Source organism: Charadrius vociferus, unplaced genomic scaffold, assembly GCF_000708025.1.
Source record: "Charadrius vociferus isolate BGI_N301 unplaced genomic scaffold, ASM70802v2 scaffold493, whole genome shotgun sequence".
Classification (NCBI taxonomy): Eukaryota; Metazoa; Chordata; class Aves; order Charadriiformes; family Charadriidae; genus Charadrius; species Charadrius vociferus.
The window spans coordinates 438,406-455,028 of NW_009647581.1; the positions used below are offsets into that span (position 1 = coordinate 438,406).

The 16,623-nt window shown below is 37.4% G+C and overlaps 1 protein-coding gene across 1 annotated transcript in view; it reads left to right on the top strand.

Moving 5' to 3' along the window:
- The first annotated feature begins 312 nt into the window (after positions 1 to 312).
- USP10 (ubiquitin specific peptidase 10) overlaps positions 313 to 16,623 on the top strand; it is a 37,176-nt gene continuing 20,865 nt past the window's right edge. Inside the window, exons 1-4 of the mRNA XM_009880953.1 lie at positions 313 to 456; positions 3,808 to 3,876; positions 6,986 to 7,031; positions 11,597 to 12,622. Of these exons, the coding sequence (XP_009879255.1) occupies positions 313 to 456; positions 3,808 to 3,876; positions 6,986 to 7,031; positions 11,597 to 12,622 (1,285 nt within the window). The remainder of the gene's footprint in view (positions 457 to 3,807; positions 3,877 to 6,985; positions 7,032 to 11,596; positions 12,623 to 16,623) is intronic.

Below are 16,623 nucleotides of genomic sequence, written 5' to 3' on the forward strand. Positions count from 1 at the left end.
GGAGAAAGCTTGATTTTTTTTTTTTTTTTTTGCCTTAAAACAAAATTTGTGTAGAGCTCTGAGTAATTAAGCTTCAACTCTTCACTGGAGATATTTTTTAATATTTTGGGTTTGCATGTTGTGATACATACGTGGTTTTTTTTGTGTTATCGATGGTAATAGGCACGGATTTTGCTAACTGGGCCGATTCAGCTGTCTGTTTATATGCGTGGTCATAGCAATTGTGCTCCTCCTTTGCTCAGGTAACCGTACAGTTGCAGTTACTGTAAGGTAAAAGGCAGTTGATGCACTGAGACGTCGGTAGCGGTCGGCATGACAAGCAGCTTACCTCCGAGCGAATCGCAATCTCTTGCCTGCATTAGGGCTGACTGTAAGCAGTCTGTATCTGAAACCCACTTTTTCCTCGGAGTTTATGTGGTGAAGTCCCAGTCTGTTATCCATGATTTGGGTCTCAAAGTACACACAAGTTTAGAGACTGACACAGTGTAGGGGACATTCACGTTTTGCATTTAAAGGAATCAATTTGATGTAGTCCTAATGGGCATGTCCGTTTCTTACAGAAATGCACGCCTGCAAATATTAGAATTGGAATTGAAATGGCCTGAAATGGCTTTGGCAAAGTTTTACGACATGCTAGTGTATCTCTGCTGTGTGTTTTAAATGTTATTTACACAGTGTGGGGTAAACGAATGCTGATCGTGAGTAGCTTGGGTAGGAATTGTGTAAATAATTTAATTAAGCTTTTGTTTGATTGTTCCAAGGATTGGATTTTATTTGTCAGTTTAGGAAGAAAAAAAAATAGCTAACTTTGAGGCTTTTGAAATTATGTGGAATAATTTAGAGTGTACAAGCTAGGACCCCAAAAGCTCATACTGATAATGAGATTATTTCTTGCAAGGGTGGATGGCGTTTATAAAATCCTATCGCTCTCTTGCTTATTAATGCTTACTACTTAGGCGTTTCAGTTGCCAAAAGACCTTTTAAATTTGAGTATAGTGGTTCAGGGTAAGTACTACAGTGATGTCTTTCAGAAGCTGTTTCACAGCTAAAACAAGTATGTTCTTATACAGAGCCTGTTTGTATAGCTCCGGGCGCGCTGATTTGTTGGACTGGAGGATGGACAGGCAGCAGGCAGGGAGTATAGCGCTGTATTTCAAGTTGCTTAAAATGCAATGGCTTTCCCCTCTTCTGCATCCTTTTTTGTAGAGATTGTCATACTTGCCAAGTGATGTGATATTTCGGTTCTTTTTCACTTCAGCACGTAGTTGTGCCTTAAAAAGGGTAGACGATTCTGTGGTGCTAGCAGAGGGTGCTGTGTGTGCAGTTTGCAGGAATCTGTCTCTTGAGAGACGAGGCTGACTTGAGAGGCAGAGAAAAGGAAGGTTCTTAAGTTAGGTAGGTTTAATGTCATCAGTCATATGGCCTAATAAGTTTATTTTGAGACGGTCTTTTTCTCAGTTTATTATGCAGGGATATTTTAACTGGTTTATTTTGTGTTTGTAGGTGTAAAGCATTGTTAAATAAAGCCTCATAAAATAAAATAAAATTCTGGTTTCTTTAGGCCCAAGTGCTAAAGTGCTTTAGGCCCAAGGGGTTTTGTGCTATAGTCTGACTAAGATTAGTGTTTGTGTTAGATGTTGGTACATTTTTAATGTCGTGTTTTAAGTTATGAAGAAACAGTTGCACAGACACAACACTTCCCTCGGTGGATACATCATTATATAGTAAAATGGTTTCATTAAGATCATATTAATGATCACTCTGTTTAACTTTTGTATTGTGTTCCCTAATTGAAAATGAAACACTTTCTTTTGCTCTGAAAGAAGTACCAGGCCCGTGATACCTCAGTTAAAAATGTTGTTAAATGAAAAAACTGTACTATTATATGGAGGATTTCAGGTTGTATTTATGTAACTTTTAATAGTCTATAGTTGACATTCATGACGACATCAAAAATATCTCCTGAAAACATAATTTAGTTATGACTCAGCAAGTGTTTCTCTTTGGCGTGTTTTTGTAATATGATAAATTCTAGCTGGTATATTACTGTATAAAAATGACTTAGTTATATTGAGGACATAGGCCAAGTTTAAGTCCTGTGCGGCCATTCACTCAGGTACAATTTAGGGATCCTGTTCTGTTTAGGTGTTGTGCTGTCTCGGTTGGTAGTTAGGAGTTGGTCATGTGAAGTGTTTTTAAAGCATTAACTGTTTAACTGTGCCTCAGACCTTTGTATCGCAGATGTTCCAGTCTATTTTGACTGTTAGAATTGTTTGCTGGCTAAACCAGATTATATTAATATTTGTTTAAAAACACTGAAGGGCATTAAAATGGTTAAACTCTTTCCACGCATAAGTGATGTATGTATAACACACTTACTGTGTAAGAAAACTGTATTTTGTAATTGCAGTCGAATTTAGCTTAAACTTATGCTTTCAAATTTATGAATGTAGATGGCTGAGTCATACAAACAGCAAGTACATGAGTTTTATTGGAGTAGATCACCTAAAGTAAAAAAAAAAGTGATTGAATTACTATATTTGCAGTTTGTGGCAGCAGCCTGCACTTCATTATAGATGATTTTTCAAACTTTAAGAACTTTTTAGTATGGTTCAACTCCCAGTCTAGTTAGTATTGTTTTGATAGAGCCAAGCTAAGGATTTACGATGAGCAAGAGTTGACACTGATAAAAAAGCTTTTCTTATAGAAGGGTGGAAAATAGCAAAGAATTGTCTTAAATGACCATCAGCGTACACTGAAGATGAATGAGAGTGGTAAGCTGTAATGTACTGGACCAAATCGACCTGCTTTTATCCATAGCCATAATATTTGTGACTAGTGACTCTCTTAATGTGAGTCCTTTCACATGCCAAAAATGTGTTATCAGTGGTATTTTCCAGTCCTCTTGTCTATTTTGTCAGGTTATTCAACTCCTTGTTCAGCTGTTTTCTGTCCCAGTATCTCTCTGCTCTCTTGAATGTTCAGATGCTTTTCAGCGGTGGTGGAAGTTTATAGAAGCTTCCAGGTGCTATGGAATGCCAATGTGCCAGGCCTTTTTATTGGGAATGTTTCGTTTTCTGTAAATGAAATACAAACTCTCATTTTAGTGTGGGATTTTTTTTTGTGGTCTTGTTAGGTACTTTCAGGTTTTTTTCATAGAAATATAGATGCAAAATATCTAAAAGCGTGCAGGAATATAATGTTGCGAAAAGGCATTTCACCTTAGATTTGTTATGCAGAGTTTCAGGCACAGGGGCAACAAAATTTGTAAGAGCAGTTGTACCAAAATTGATGATATTTAGATCTTGTGTATTTTTTGACGCTTAGACAGTTTCAGTTCTGTGCTTGTGGACTTGGGTAGTGGTACCATTAGTCTGGTGTAAGTCATTAGTTTAGCAGAACTCTGGAAAAGTAATTCTTGGGGTTTTTTTTTCTGTTGTGAACGGTATGTATCTCTCTTGCTTTAGAAAGTAAACCGGCTTGTGTCTAGGGCTTATATGAATTGATATGACTTCTCACCCTACATTTTGGTTTAAAACTGGTCACGGGATGGGCTGCAGTTTGTGCTGTGATTACCTCTGGTGGGAATTTGAAGGAAAATGCATTGTATGCAGTTCTAGAGCCTAAAGAACTTTGCTAAAGACTTGGGAAGGAATTAAGGTGAGAGTTGGGATGCAAACAGGTGAGTTTTCTGGCACCCAACATGTCTTTTTGAATGCTAGTATCTTAATAAATTTTACTACGAATTTATTAATTACACCGAATATAAATCCTTCTTTAACAAAGATCCTTCTCTTCTATTTTTAGTATATTTTTGGGGAGTTCAGCCCTGACGAATTTAATCAGTTCTTTGTGACTCCACGATGCTCTGTTGAGGTAAGATCTACTTTAAACTTGTTTTAGAAATAACATTTTAAGGCTGTGTTTCTTTGTGTATATTTGAAATATAACAATACAATTAATGTTTTTACCACTCTCTTAGCTTTCTAATTTACAAACTGAAGATACTGAACAGGACGCGTCTTTCCATGTATGTGGATGTTAAGTCAGTTTTTAGAAATCAGAAATTAATTATTCCACCTTCTGCTTGTCATCTTTCAGAGCTGAAACAGCTGACACTAGTGATAGAATTTTAAAAGTGAGTTATGCAGCTCTATTACCTCAGCTTTGATTGCCTTTTTTCTTTTTTTTTTTTTGAGGTGGATAAGAGGAAAAGTTTTTCAGCATTGTTCTTAGTTTGAAGTAAGGTGGGCTTCTAAATCTTGTGAGCCTTTTGAAGTGGACGGTTTCCTAATATTTTTTGACAGGTGGAGCACTGCTAACAATCAAAGCTGTGCTTACAAGGAAGGCTGTGCATGAGCTCTGAGAAATGGATCAATAATGAACTAATTACAGTGGCAGTGAGAAGCACAGAGTAGGAACAGTTGGCTTTGTGTGTTTGAGTTCATAATATACTAGAGAGAGTATTGTAGACTCTTATTCTCTGTAGTTCTTGGTAGGGAGTGAAGAAACCATTTTCCTTTGTAGGGAAGAGTAGTATGCTATTGTCCTGATCTCCAGACTTGAAAAACATTTTCCTCTAGGTCAATTTCCATGTTTTTCCTTCAAACGTTTCCATTCAAACATTTCAATGGTGCTTCCCTCCTCCCCTCTCAGCATAAAGGAAACGGACACTTCAACTGTAGGAGGGGAAATCCTTTTGTCACATTTTACAAATCTGAGGACTATTGTTAATGCATCTTAGTTTCCTGTAACTTAATTTTCCAAGTAAAATTAGTATAGTATACCTCTAAACAATAAAAGTGCATGAAGGGAATGGGGTGGGGTTGGGGGGTGGGGGAAGTTTAGAAAGAAAAAGATAGCTTTTACTTGCCTTTAGGGTTAGCTTTGTGTCTTCTCTGGTAGGTGGGAAGTAAGGCAGGATAGATCTTCAGGTAATACATGTTTCTTCTGGTCACGTTGCTGTTTTCCCACCATTAACTACAGAAGCAGCAGTGTAATGTTTGCATTCTGTGTAGTGTCACCATAGGTGTCCTACCTCAGCTATTCTAATGCTTACATTGTGGAAAATGAAAATATCATATCCTGACTTCTGTAAAGCTGTTCTCATAAAATGTGTTGAGGAAGCGTGAACCTACAGCATTCGAACTGGTCTTACTTCATTTTGTAACTGTCTCAAGTGTACCACTTACCGGTTAGCTATCAAAATAAAAAACTGTGTTGAACAACGTTCCTTAAGTTTGTCCTTGATCTGGTTCAGTTCAATGTTTTAATTATCTGGATGATGAAATAAAAATATGCTTATTAGTTTTACACGGTGCAGATATTTCAGAGAAAAGTGGTCTAAAAAAATTAGGGTGAAATTCAAGAAGGACAAGACTTAGATTATAATACTGCAGTGGTGTTTGACATACATTCTGTTGGGGACAGTGCCAGTTCTGGGAGTCCCAGCATCCATTGATGCTACTGTCCTTCTGAAGTCCCTTACCTATAGACTGAAGGGTGGATTAGTCAATGTAACAGCTGTCTAGAATGGCTCTTTTTACATGGCATTTTTAATACATGTTCTGTCAGATATCTCTTGACTGATGTGATTCGGATGACTGTGTTGTACGGCACAGGTCAAGTCAGAAAAGTCTACTTAGCAAAAGCTGTTGATTAACCAGACATATAGGGGACCAATAGGTGGACTACTTCTTATTTTATTTTGTTTTATTTTTTACTTTGTGTTTTCTTAAGCCTTTTGAATTGGAGAAAAACAAGAATTGCAAGTTTTATCATAAATTGTTTACTATAGACTTAGAGTAACTTTTTTAGCTCTAACTATAAAACTATATTGAATCTGTGTTCAATATTAATATGGATAACAGGTTCTTAGCAGCTTAGAGCCCCTTTATGACCATTTGATTCTCACTTTTGACCTGGAAAGGTGATATGTTAATATGAATTATTGTTTATAAATGTATATTACAGTATGTATTCTTCTTATGCACCTTTTTATAATGGAATTTTAGGAATATTTTTCTTGGCACTTCGATGCACTATTGTCTCAGTACTTTAAGAAGGCAATATGTAAGTATTTGTAGCTTTAGAGAACGGAAGACTTCAATGGAGAAGTCTTTGATATCTATTACACCAATATAATTAATATTTAAAATAGCACTATAAAAACTGGACTGTACTCTCAAAGTTTTATCTCCCACTGCAGAAACAGTTCAGCTGTTCTCCAGGCAGCTGCTGGACTGCAGTGTAGCAATGGCCACCATGCAGGCACAGGAGAAGGTTTCAGCTGCTGGGGGAGTTTGGGGAAAGGCAAGGGGGGATTAGAAATTGCCCAGCTGTGGTTACACAGTAGCAGAGGTTCTGTCAACCACCGAGTCCATAAAATGATAGCAGGGTTTTATACCAGAGGTATTTACAATCCAGATAGAGACTGTATGCTGTGGTTACATTATGCTTAGGCTGATGATTAAATTTTTTGGTTTTGTTAAATACGATTCAGAATACACCTTAGCTGAAACATTTCAAGGGCAGCACTACGGCTGAACCAGGCTTGAGAATCAGAAGGTTTGTTAGGCGTGACTATTGCCTGCGCAAAACTTTGTTTCATCCTTTCAAAGGTAATCAGGTCTGTTCAGTTTTTGTCTAAAAAGAGGATATATAGCTCATTTTAAAATCGTGGTGAGTTACTGTTGAAGGAAGATCCTGAGGCTGTGAGGTAAATTGCTTGAGAAGTTGATGAGCCTGTGGTGTGTAACCAAGATAATCTTTATCTTTCAGTAACTGTGGTAATCTGCAAGGACACTTGAAGCTACAGTGTGGGATTTGATATATATAGAAGCATGAGTTCAAGACGTGCTCTCAGAAAGTCAAACCTTAATAATGATGATATTTTTAAAGGGTTCAGGTATTACGAATGAAACTGATATCAAATGTTAATGGAGTTGCTTTGTCTTTAAATAAGTTTCATTTCTTTTTTGTACAGCTCCCCCCATACAATGAAACAGTTTCATGTGGTATTAAGTCCACAGGTAAGTTTCACCATGGTAAGAAATCAATATCTGTTTTGTTTAAACTTAAAGGTTGTGACACTTTCCTTAGATTTACTACAGCCTCTCTTTAAATTTAATCTTTAGAACTCTTTCAGCAGGTATCTATGCATATATTTGGCGGGTTGTTTTTTGAATGTCTTTATTGAATGAGATCCATGAGAGTATTTGAAAATACTGCATGAACTTCAGCTAACTAGATAGACGCGCTTACTCCTCCTTGATTGTGCTACCACACAATCTTAATGTCTTGCAGAAATGTTGCAGGATGTAGCTGTAAAAACATGGGGGGCTGAAGTTTGCTAGAGAACTTGTAGTGAAGAAATAAGTAACTGGTGTGGCGTTTACCTGGCCCTCCTGTAGCAGCCGTAGCGTGAGTATTTTCTGGCAGTGGCAACCTGAAGTCAGTTCTGCAAGCAGTGCTCTGTTCAGCGTTCCCTTTGACTCTTGTTTCTGGCTCTCATATTCTTCTGGAAAATCCCCTTCCCTACCCCCCCCATTTTTTTTTCTCTTGGTGAAAGTATGACTAGTGATGTCAAAATGCTTTACAGAGTTCTGTTTTAATGCTGTAGCAGTTACATGTGTGCTCTGTCTCAACCCGTACACCTTTCAACCTGGCCTTGCTTCATAGTTATATAAAGTTGACAGTTAAGTAGGAGTTGCCATGCGATCATCACTCTGTATAGTTTAAACTGAACTTTCTCAGTCTTTTAAGCAGCAGGAAAATTAGTGGGTTTTTTTTTCCCTGAACCAGGGGAAAGCAAGGAAGCTGAGACTTACCCAGATGTATGTGAGAGTGATACAAATGACGTCTGGATCTCCTTCAAGCTAATGCAGGTGTCTGACTGGACATCTCTCAAAAGTACTTGAGAGGACCAAAATGCACATATAAATGTTTAAGAACACCTGATCTTTATGCTTAGTGACTTTAGCCTTGCATTTAAAGGTAAATAAGATAGCTAGTCATAAATAAGGACAGCAGCCTCCATTTGAAAGTAGATGTGCAATATTTGTGAAAATTCAGGAGCTTTATTTAGTAGAAGACCAGTTTTAGGATCCTGAGTAGTTTGAGGTGGGAGTTCGAAATGTTCGCTAAAAGGGCCACATGGAATTGTCTGTTGTTGATGACAGGGGTGTCCAGTCATATATTGCTTTGTCTAACTGTGGATTTAAGTTCTGTTCTTTAAGACTAAGATTTTAATGTTCACAAGCCATGCAGAAAGTTGGTTTGTACAAATGTTTTTCAGATCATTCCTAGACCCTGAGAGAACCCCTCCCAGCCCTGAGATTAGGTAATGACAGCAAATTAGGTTTTGCCTGAAAAATGTCTTTAACAAGCTTGCACTGTACTGTGCATGCATATTATCACTGTGATGGCTGCATAAGAAGCTGTGGAAACTAAAATGGAATGCTATGCTTATGCAGAACGTTTATAATCATTTATAAACACACACTGATCATGTCACCCACCCGTAGTCTAATTTTTTTCCTATACTTATCTTCAGTATTTAACTTTATTATGGAATTAGAAGATCTGTTAATACTTACCAGGAATAATCAAATCACGGCTGAAGCTCTAATATGCAGAACTCTGTTAAGACTAATTAGTACTATGTATGCACAGCTTTTGCTATCGTATATAGACTTTGTCCTTGGAGCATCTGTTGGTACTTGTTTCAATATGCTTGTTGTGTTGTTCACAACAGATATATTTGTTTCAGTCTATTCAGGAATAGCACTGTGAACTAGATTGAAGCAAAGATGCCCAGAAGCAAAGTGGAAAGTCAAAACAAATAGAAAAAAAAAAACCTCTCGTTTTTTTTCAAAGTAACTTGACACAATCTTATGGCAAATGAGCTTCTGTTGGTCATCCCAGAGACAGTAGCTACTGCATTTATTATTCTAATCCTACTGTAAGGTGCAAAGTTTAATTCCTCAGATGTAACTTCATAATTTGTGTGTTAAATGCTAGAATATCGGTTATGCTCTTGGCAAGACTTTAGCCCACACTGTTCATTTTGCACCTTCAGCTAAATTACCATTGTGCTATAATTGTAAGGGATGAGTTTTGTTTTCTGCTCCCCACTTGCCCCAAGTTCGCTCTTGTCATTGTCTAGTGTACAGTAAGCTGATAAGTTCACCAAAACAGAAGAAAAAGTACTCACTTGGGTTATTTTTTTTGCTAGGTTAGCTTTCGGTAACACAAGTGCTGGAAGCTTGCTGGAGAGTAGAGGAGCAGAACAGGAGTGCAGAAGTGAGGACTCACTTTTGGGTGTCGTAGACTTAACTCGCCCATGAAGGGAAATGGCATTTTTTGTTTTGAAGCAATTATTATTTTTTTAACAGGGACTTTGGAAAAGAAACAGAAGCTCCAGTTTATTTTGAATTGGTAGGGTTTTGACACATGCCCAATAATTATTTCTTACCGTGGTTGGAGGAATATTGGGTGTTGCCAGTTGTTGCTTGTGCTTTCTACTGTTACAGATGGTAATGGGCTAGCTCTTGGTTCATGCTTGAACTAACAAGTTGCTCCATAAGTAGATGAACTAATGAGGAGTAGTTTTGTAGTTTTGTTGTGATTTTTGTGTCCCATCTCCCTTAAAACCCGTGCTCTGCAATTCCAAGCAAACGAGGCTGTTTCTGGTTTCAAGCTGTGTGTGTCCTGACAGGTCAGGCCCTGTACAACACTGATCGCCAGTTGATGTTGCTGCTAAACAATTAGGGTGATGCCTGAGATGTCCCAGTCCTTCCCTCTTAAGTGGATATCAGGCAGCAGCTTTCCACCTTCCTGCCCCTAGGCTGCTGATTTTTTTAAAAAGAAACATAAGCCCTCTTTTCTGGTTGGTGATAGCTAGGCAGTGATTGCAGAAGTAGTTGATGAATGGTAGATTGACAGGCATGGTGTTACAAAATGCTTTCTCGTGGATGTAGGGGAGAGGTGAAGAAAATTTGACATTCAGACGCTTGTTAACATGATGTAGAGAAATCAGATGTGTATGGAGAGGTTTTCTCTCTCTCTTTTTTTTTTTTTTTAAAGTTTCCTTTAGTCTGACTGGCAGCAAGATTGAACTTGGTATGTGAAATGTGTTTACTTCTCGTTTAGTTCAGTTAATAGATCAAAGCAGAGTGATTAACATCTGTGGTGTATAGCTTTGTTCACTAATTGATATGTTGGTATTGCATGTTTAAGTCAGACCTCAAGACACATTGAATGTGTTACTCTTCATTTGATACTAAAAAATACGTACCCTCTAGATTTTTTCCTTTCACAATTTTTCACAATTGCACAAAATCTTCAAAGTTTAGTGGTGTATCCATTCATATTCCTTTGGAAATAGTATCTAGTGTTATTTAGTTCTCTAGTAAGTGTCTTAAAAATTTAAATTTTTTTTTTGCCCCCCTTCTCCCCCCCCCCCCCCTTTAGGAAATAGAAAATATTAAACTGAGTATCTTTGAAACAGTGACATATGTATCATAAAAGGACCTGCAAAACTTTTAGTACTACAATGTAAGCTGCTTTAACATTCCTGAGAGTCAGAAGTGTCATTAAACTTATCTCTTTATTTGATATTTCTGGAAATAGTTGTAACTGAAGTATTCAGTGCTGCTAGTTAGCTTGCATGCATTATAAAACTAATTAAGTTCCATGAAACCGCAGTATTTTTTGACTGGCAATATTTTGTGATACTACAGCCTGTGATGACAGTGTTTCTTAACATTTCTTTAAAGAGCATGTCAAAGTTCCAGGCTAAATTAAAAAACAAACAAAAAACAAACAAAAAAAACCAACAAAACCCAAAACAATGCAGTCCAGTTTGCACATTTTTCAGTACTGCTTGTATGTGCAAGTTGAACACTGACCTATTTTGAGGCCTATCTGTTGTATTTTGTTCATAAAATCGTATAGTTATATTCTCTTATAGTAATAAATTCACCTGTGTTAAGTTATTGTTGAGCCTAGTTTCAAAAGCTGTAATTGCACTGTTTCCATACAATGAATGAAAATATTTTTCAGTTATTAATGATTATGGTAAATCTTTACTTTACACATCAGGAGAAACAAAACAAAACCCCCTAAAACCAAGAGCCAAATCGCACTTGTGGAAATTATTTTTAAAAGTTAAGCGGGGAAAGGCTTGGATTTTCTAATTATTCATGGAAAAGGCTGACTTCAGAAGCTTGGAGTTAAATATTGCACTGTATTTTATATGCACTTATCCAGTGCTTAAATTAATGCAGAATATTGCTTAAGTCGTTGGGCTTTAGTAGTTTTTCTTAATAGGTGAATTTTATAGGTGCTATTTGTAGGAACTGTGTAGTGATTTGAAAAACTACGTACTCTGTTTAAGAACACCTGAATCATACTCTGTTGTCTTTAAGAAAATGATGACTTGAAATCCTCTTCAGGATTGAGATAGAGAATAAGAATTATTTTATTTGAGGGAATGAAGTTTATTTTCTGAGTTGCAGGGATTTTTTTTTTCTTGATCTTGCAGCTTTTTTATAAGATGTCATTCACTAACTCAGGTTTGTTTTCTTTTGTCCAGGGGAAGAGTATCAGAGAATTGAATTTGGTGTTAATGAAGTTATTGAGACACAGTCATCTGTACTAAACAACACCGACTACAGTATTTCAAGTACTCTGAATCCTCAGGCTCCAGAATTCATTCTCAGCTGTGCATCTGCTCAGAAAACCCCTGATGATAGTCTCAGTGAAACAAACTACAACTCCGTTGACTGCCAGTTCACTGATCCAACCCTCGCTTTGGACAGCGGTTCTAACGCTGAAAATGATGGCTTGTCTGGAGGCCTTGGACAAAGGGAGCGTAAAAAGAAGAAAAAAAGACCTCCTGGATACTACAGTTACTTGGAAGATGTCAGCGATGGCATCGCTCCTACAGAAGCTCTTGTAAATGGCCATGCGAATTCATCGGGACTAAACAGCATAAGCACGGAGGATACGGAACTGACGGGAGACATACCCTCTCTGGCCACACCAAGGACTTGCAACAGCCCGGACAATTCTGTGGACTTCATTAACGAAGCTGTCTCTGATGATTCTGTTTCTAGCGCACTAGACAATACCAGGACTGCAGGGCAGCCTGAGGTATGCCGTGTTACTAATTCTGAACAGTTTTGCATCCCCTCAGAGGCTGGCAGAGATAGCCCTTTAAGGACAGCTGTTGTACAGTCTTATGCTGGTACTGATACTACTGAAAATCTTGGCGTTACTAATGGACAAACACTTGAATCCTCTGGTGAGGACACAGCTGCCAATGGGGTAGAATTGCACACTGTGGAAAGCACTGACTCAGACCAAGCTAAGCCTGAGGAAGCTTCACCTACTACTGAGGCAACAGTCCCGGTTGCAGGATCAGTCCCTGTTAATCAGCCTGCAAAATCGTGGGCTAGTCTTTTTCACAATTCCAAGCCCTCTGCTTCCACATCTGTGGTCTATGTTGAGACTAAGTATACCCCTCCTGCCACATCTACTCTGGTCCCTGAAAAACAGGTTGAAGTCAAAGAGGGACCTGTTCCAGTTTCAGAGGATCCTGTAGCCATAAAGATTGCAGGTATAGTTAATACACACGAGTGGATGTCACACTGGAAGGGTATTAACTCTGCTTGTAAACACAGCGTGAAATATTGATAGAGAAGATTCCTCTGTTAATGTTCTTAATGCGATGATTGTTCAAACACTGCTATGAAAGATGTAATTTAAATAAGCTAGTTTTGTATCCCCCTGAGTAAACATTCCAATGAGACATTATCCAAGATGCTGCTTGTCAAACAATATGTTTAAGTGATCTCTGATTTTTTAAATAGGCTGTTTGCACTCAGTTGTGTGCTGCTGTAGTAGTACGAGAAAGTTAGAAAAGTTTGTTCTGAAAACAATGATGCGTTATGTTACCTGGTATTTATAATCTTGTAATGCATTCCATTACAAGAAGAGAAGAGTATTAATATATTTATGCCAAAGTAGCTGAAATTCCTGGACGCTTAGAGTAGCTTAAATGTGATGTCTAAATAGGTCTTTCGTCATAAATTCTAATACAGGAAATAGTTTTTGTATTTATTGATTTGCTGTCTGAGAGGTCTGTCTTTCAAATTTTGAAGAATTATCCTTAACCATTATAAACCATATTATTTTATTCAGAAACAATACTAGCTATTGCCTGTTAAAGAATAACGATAAGAAACTGTCCAGAGGGTACATTGGGAAAGCCAATGTGGGATACAAAGGTTTTGACCATTGGTCCTGTCATATTTGTGTTGCTAATGAGAAATGCATTTTTGCAGATTCAGTCAGGAAACGTGATGAAAACTGTCCAGTTGGTTGCATTTTGTCACTGACTCATGAGTGGTGGAACAAAAATAATTATTTTAAAGCTGTGGAATAGTCCGTATGTGAAAAGGCTTGTGCATAATCCTGCTATTCATGCTACGAGCTAATGTACAAGTACAATGGTGTTTTGTGTGTGACAGCTTCAGTTTTTTTACTCTAACCAGAAGCTGACCTGAAGACTTCTATTTAGAATACCCAGAATTATATGCCTACCTCTCATCTCCTCCTCCTTACTCAATAGCGGTTTAATTACTGTTGAGAGGAAAGCTGTCAGAATAATTTATATTTCTGTGTGTTTTTCACTTAGGGGTCACAAACGCAGTTGACTGTATTAAAAAAGTGTATAAGCAGGTTATGGTTTGTATGAACCCATACATGTGGAGTATGTTGTACTCTTCAGTTATCGTTTGGTAATGAATTTTAACTTAAAACTGTTCTGTGACAACTGTAAAGCTAGAACTGCTTGCCACAGATGAAAAAGTTTTTTTGTCTTGCCCAAGTTGGTTTAGCTTTAAGTTAACTTTCTAGACTTTTACTGTTTCTGTACTATTTTTTGCCACCAGGTGGGAGCAGAGCTTTTTATTCAATATAGTTTTTATACAGTTTTCTTCTGCACCTTTGCTATTAGCTAGCTGTTTTTGCAGAGGAGTAATCTCAGTATAGATCCTTTTTCAGTGAAAAGGAATTAATCTTCTTACTGCAGCTGATTTAGGTAGGAGTTAAATTGCTGCAATTCCTGTAATTCAGATGCTGCTCATTTTGGTATAGAATGTTTACTTGAAGATCTGACTGCCATGTAATCAGTGCTTTGCTCTGTGGAAAAAGGTGACTTTCTTCATTGTCCCTTTTTTTTTTTTTTTTTAATGTTCTCTGTCCTGTTTGGGGAATAGGTACACTGGGGCTTTGTTCATGCACCCACACTCAAAAATGTGTTACATGAGTTTCAATTTATGATTTCCAGACAGGTCGTTTGCTCCATTCCATACATATCTCATTTCAGATCTTCTGCCTAGTCAAAAGAGGGACCTGCTGCATACCGGTATCGGTCATTGTATAAGGGTATGCAGCAATCGCGTATGTTTTTCGTAGGTAGCTGCTGATTATGCTCCTTGTTTTCTGGGTGGCTGAGTTGAGATGCTGTTGTTGGATTTGCTGGGAATTCACCAGTTCCAGCTCATGCCAACAGGAATGAATTTTTGACCACAACTGCCATAGGGTGCTAAGCACAGGTAAAATCTAGACGTAAAGCATCATGAGTTCAGCAAGCAAAATTAGCAAATTTTCTGATGCAATGTTTGAGCTCTGAGGCCGTTCTGTACAGTTTTTATTTAGAACAGGTGCTCAGGACACAAGAAGGTAAGTTACTTTTCCAGGGACAACTTGCTGGCTTGTGCCTCAATTTCACCATTTATTAAAAAGGATGTTAGTGGTTCGCTGGAACCTTGAAGGTAGTTTAATGCTACTTGATTCAGCCTGCAAAGGTCTGTGGTTTCTTAGTCCTCAAATGTAAATGAAGCTACACAAGATAAGGAGATGAAGATCAGAACTAGAAAATAAATAAAACAGACAAGCAAATTTCATGTTAATCTTGATGAGGAAAAAAAATACTGAAGAGTTCAGGTGGCTAAGGTGTGTGGTGAGGAGCTTTACTGGCAACACCAGTGAACACGTTCGAGGAACTTCTGAAGCAAACTTTGAACCATTGATGTTTATTTGACAAAACTGCAGGCAGATAACATCAGAATGGTGAAGAAGTACAGGTATGGCACTTCCTTATTTAGAAAGGGACAACCGTACTAACGATACACCTTAGCCTAAACTTAGATGCTAGGACAAAAATCTTAATAATTTGTTTCTAAGGGATAGTAAGGTTATAAATTGTCCATATTTGAAAAAAAAAAAAAAGTACTTCAGGCAGCTATTGCTGCATTTCCCAGTTACTACCCTCTGACGCATAACCTGTTGCCTTATATAAGGCATTACTATGCCTTATATAATGTTCGAAGTGAGCTAGGGAAATATGTGGTCGGAAAACTAGCTTTTCTCTGAGTAGTCTTTGTTCTTGGTAACTTTAGGAAAAACTTCAATGGGAGAATCTAAAAAAGATTTTCTGATTCATGTTTTCTTACGGTGTTTTCACTGGAGGTGATAGAATTAACAGTTCATGTAAAATTTGTTTACAGCAGGCAGAATTTCAGATGAAGAGCACAAACATTTAGGATTTGACTAAATCTGGAATGATTTTAAATTAGAAGGAGAATCCAATAAATGCAAGTATGGAAGGATACAGCAGAACAGAAATCAAATGCAAGCGTACAGTATGAAGAATAAATGGTTGGTAATAGTATTAGAGAATAAAAGGATCTGGGAGTTCTAGGGAATTGATAAGTGTCCTTAGAAAAACTGAAGAAGGCAAAGTTTGTTTTCCAGTGTGCGTTAATATCAATTTACATGGAAAAGATGGAAGATAACTGTAATTCTGTTGTTGCTGGTGAGGACGTGATGAAAATGCCAGGTTTTGGGCATTACTTCTCAAGGAAGATGTAATAGTGCAGCAGCAAAAACAGAAGTAAAATTTGAAAACCATTTTTTTTTTTTTTTTTTAAGCAAACATTAAAAGTTTGGATTTACTTTGTCTCAGGTGAGATTGTTGGAGCAATCATGGATGTAACTTCAATGATGTAAAACAAATTCTTAAAGAAGATGGCAATTCACTGCTCTCCCAAGGCTGTACTGAACAAGAGGAGGATTACTTAGTTTAATTTGTAACAAATGTGTTTCACTGTTACATAGTAGAAAATTTTTTCTTATTGATAAAACTAGGTAAGCACTAGAGCAGGTAGTTGGGGAGTGGAGCATGCGAGGTTTGGGCTTTTTAATACATAACTTCAGAAATTTAGCCCGTTGTACTCTCAAACTGCATTCTTGCAGAAACTGATTTCGTGTAGAGTTACCCAGCAGTGATGTCTTGGCATTTTTTATCCCTATCCAGATTTGAAGAAAGATCTGATAAGGGTCTCAAGCTAAGCATTAAATTGTTGCTTTGTAACACATACCTCTTCAGCTTGGAGACCATATCCACCTGCTTTCTCTTTTTGTTAAACTTTGGACTTACATTGATTAGGGAATTACTTTTTTTTTTTTTTTTAATTTGACAGGTATTTGTAATAACACCACCTGGTGAATGAACTTTAAGAAAATGTGTTCTGTGTACCAACAGAAATTTCT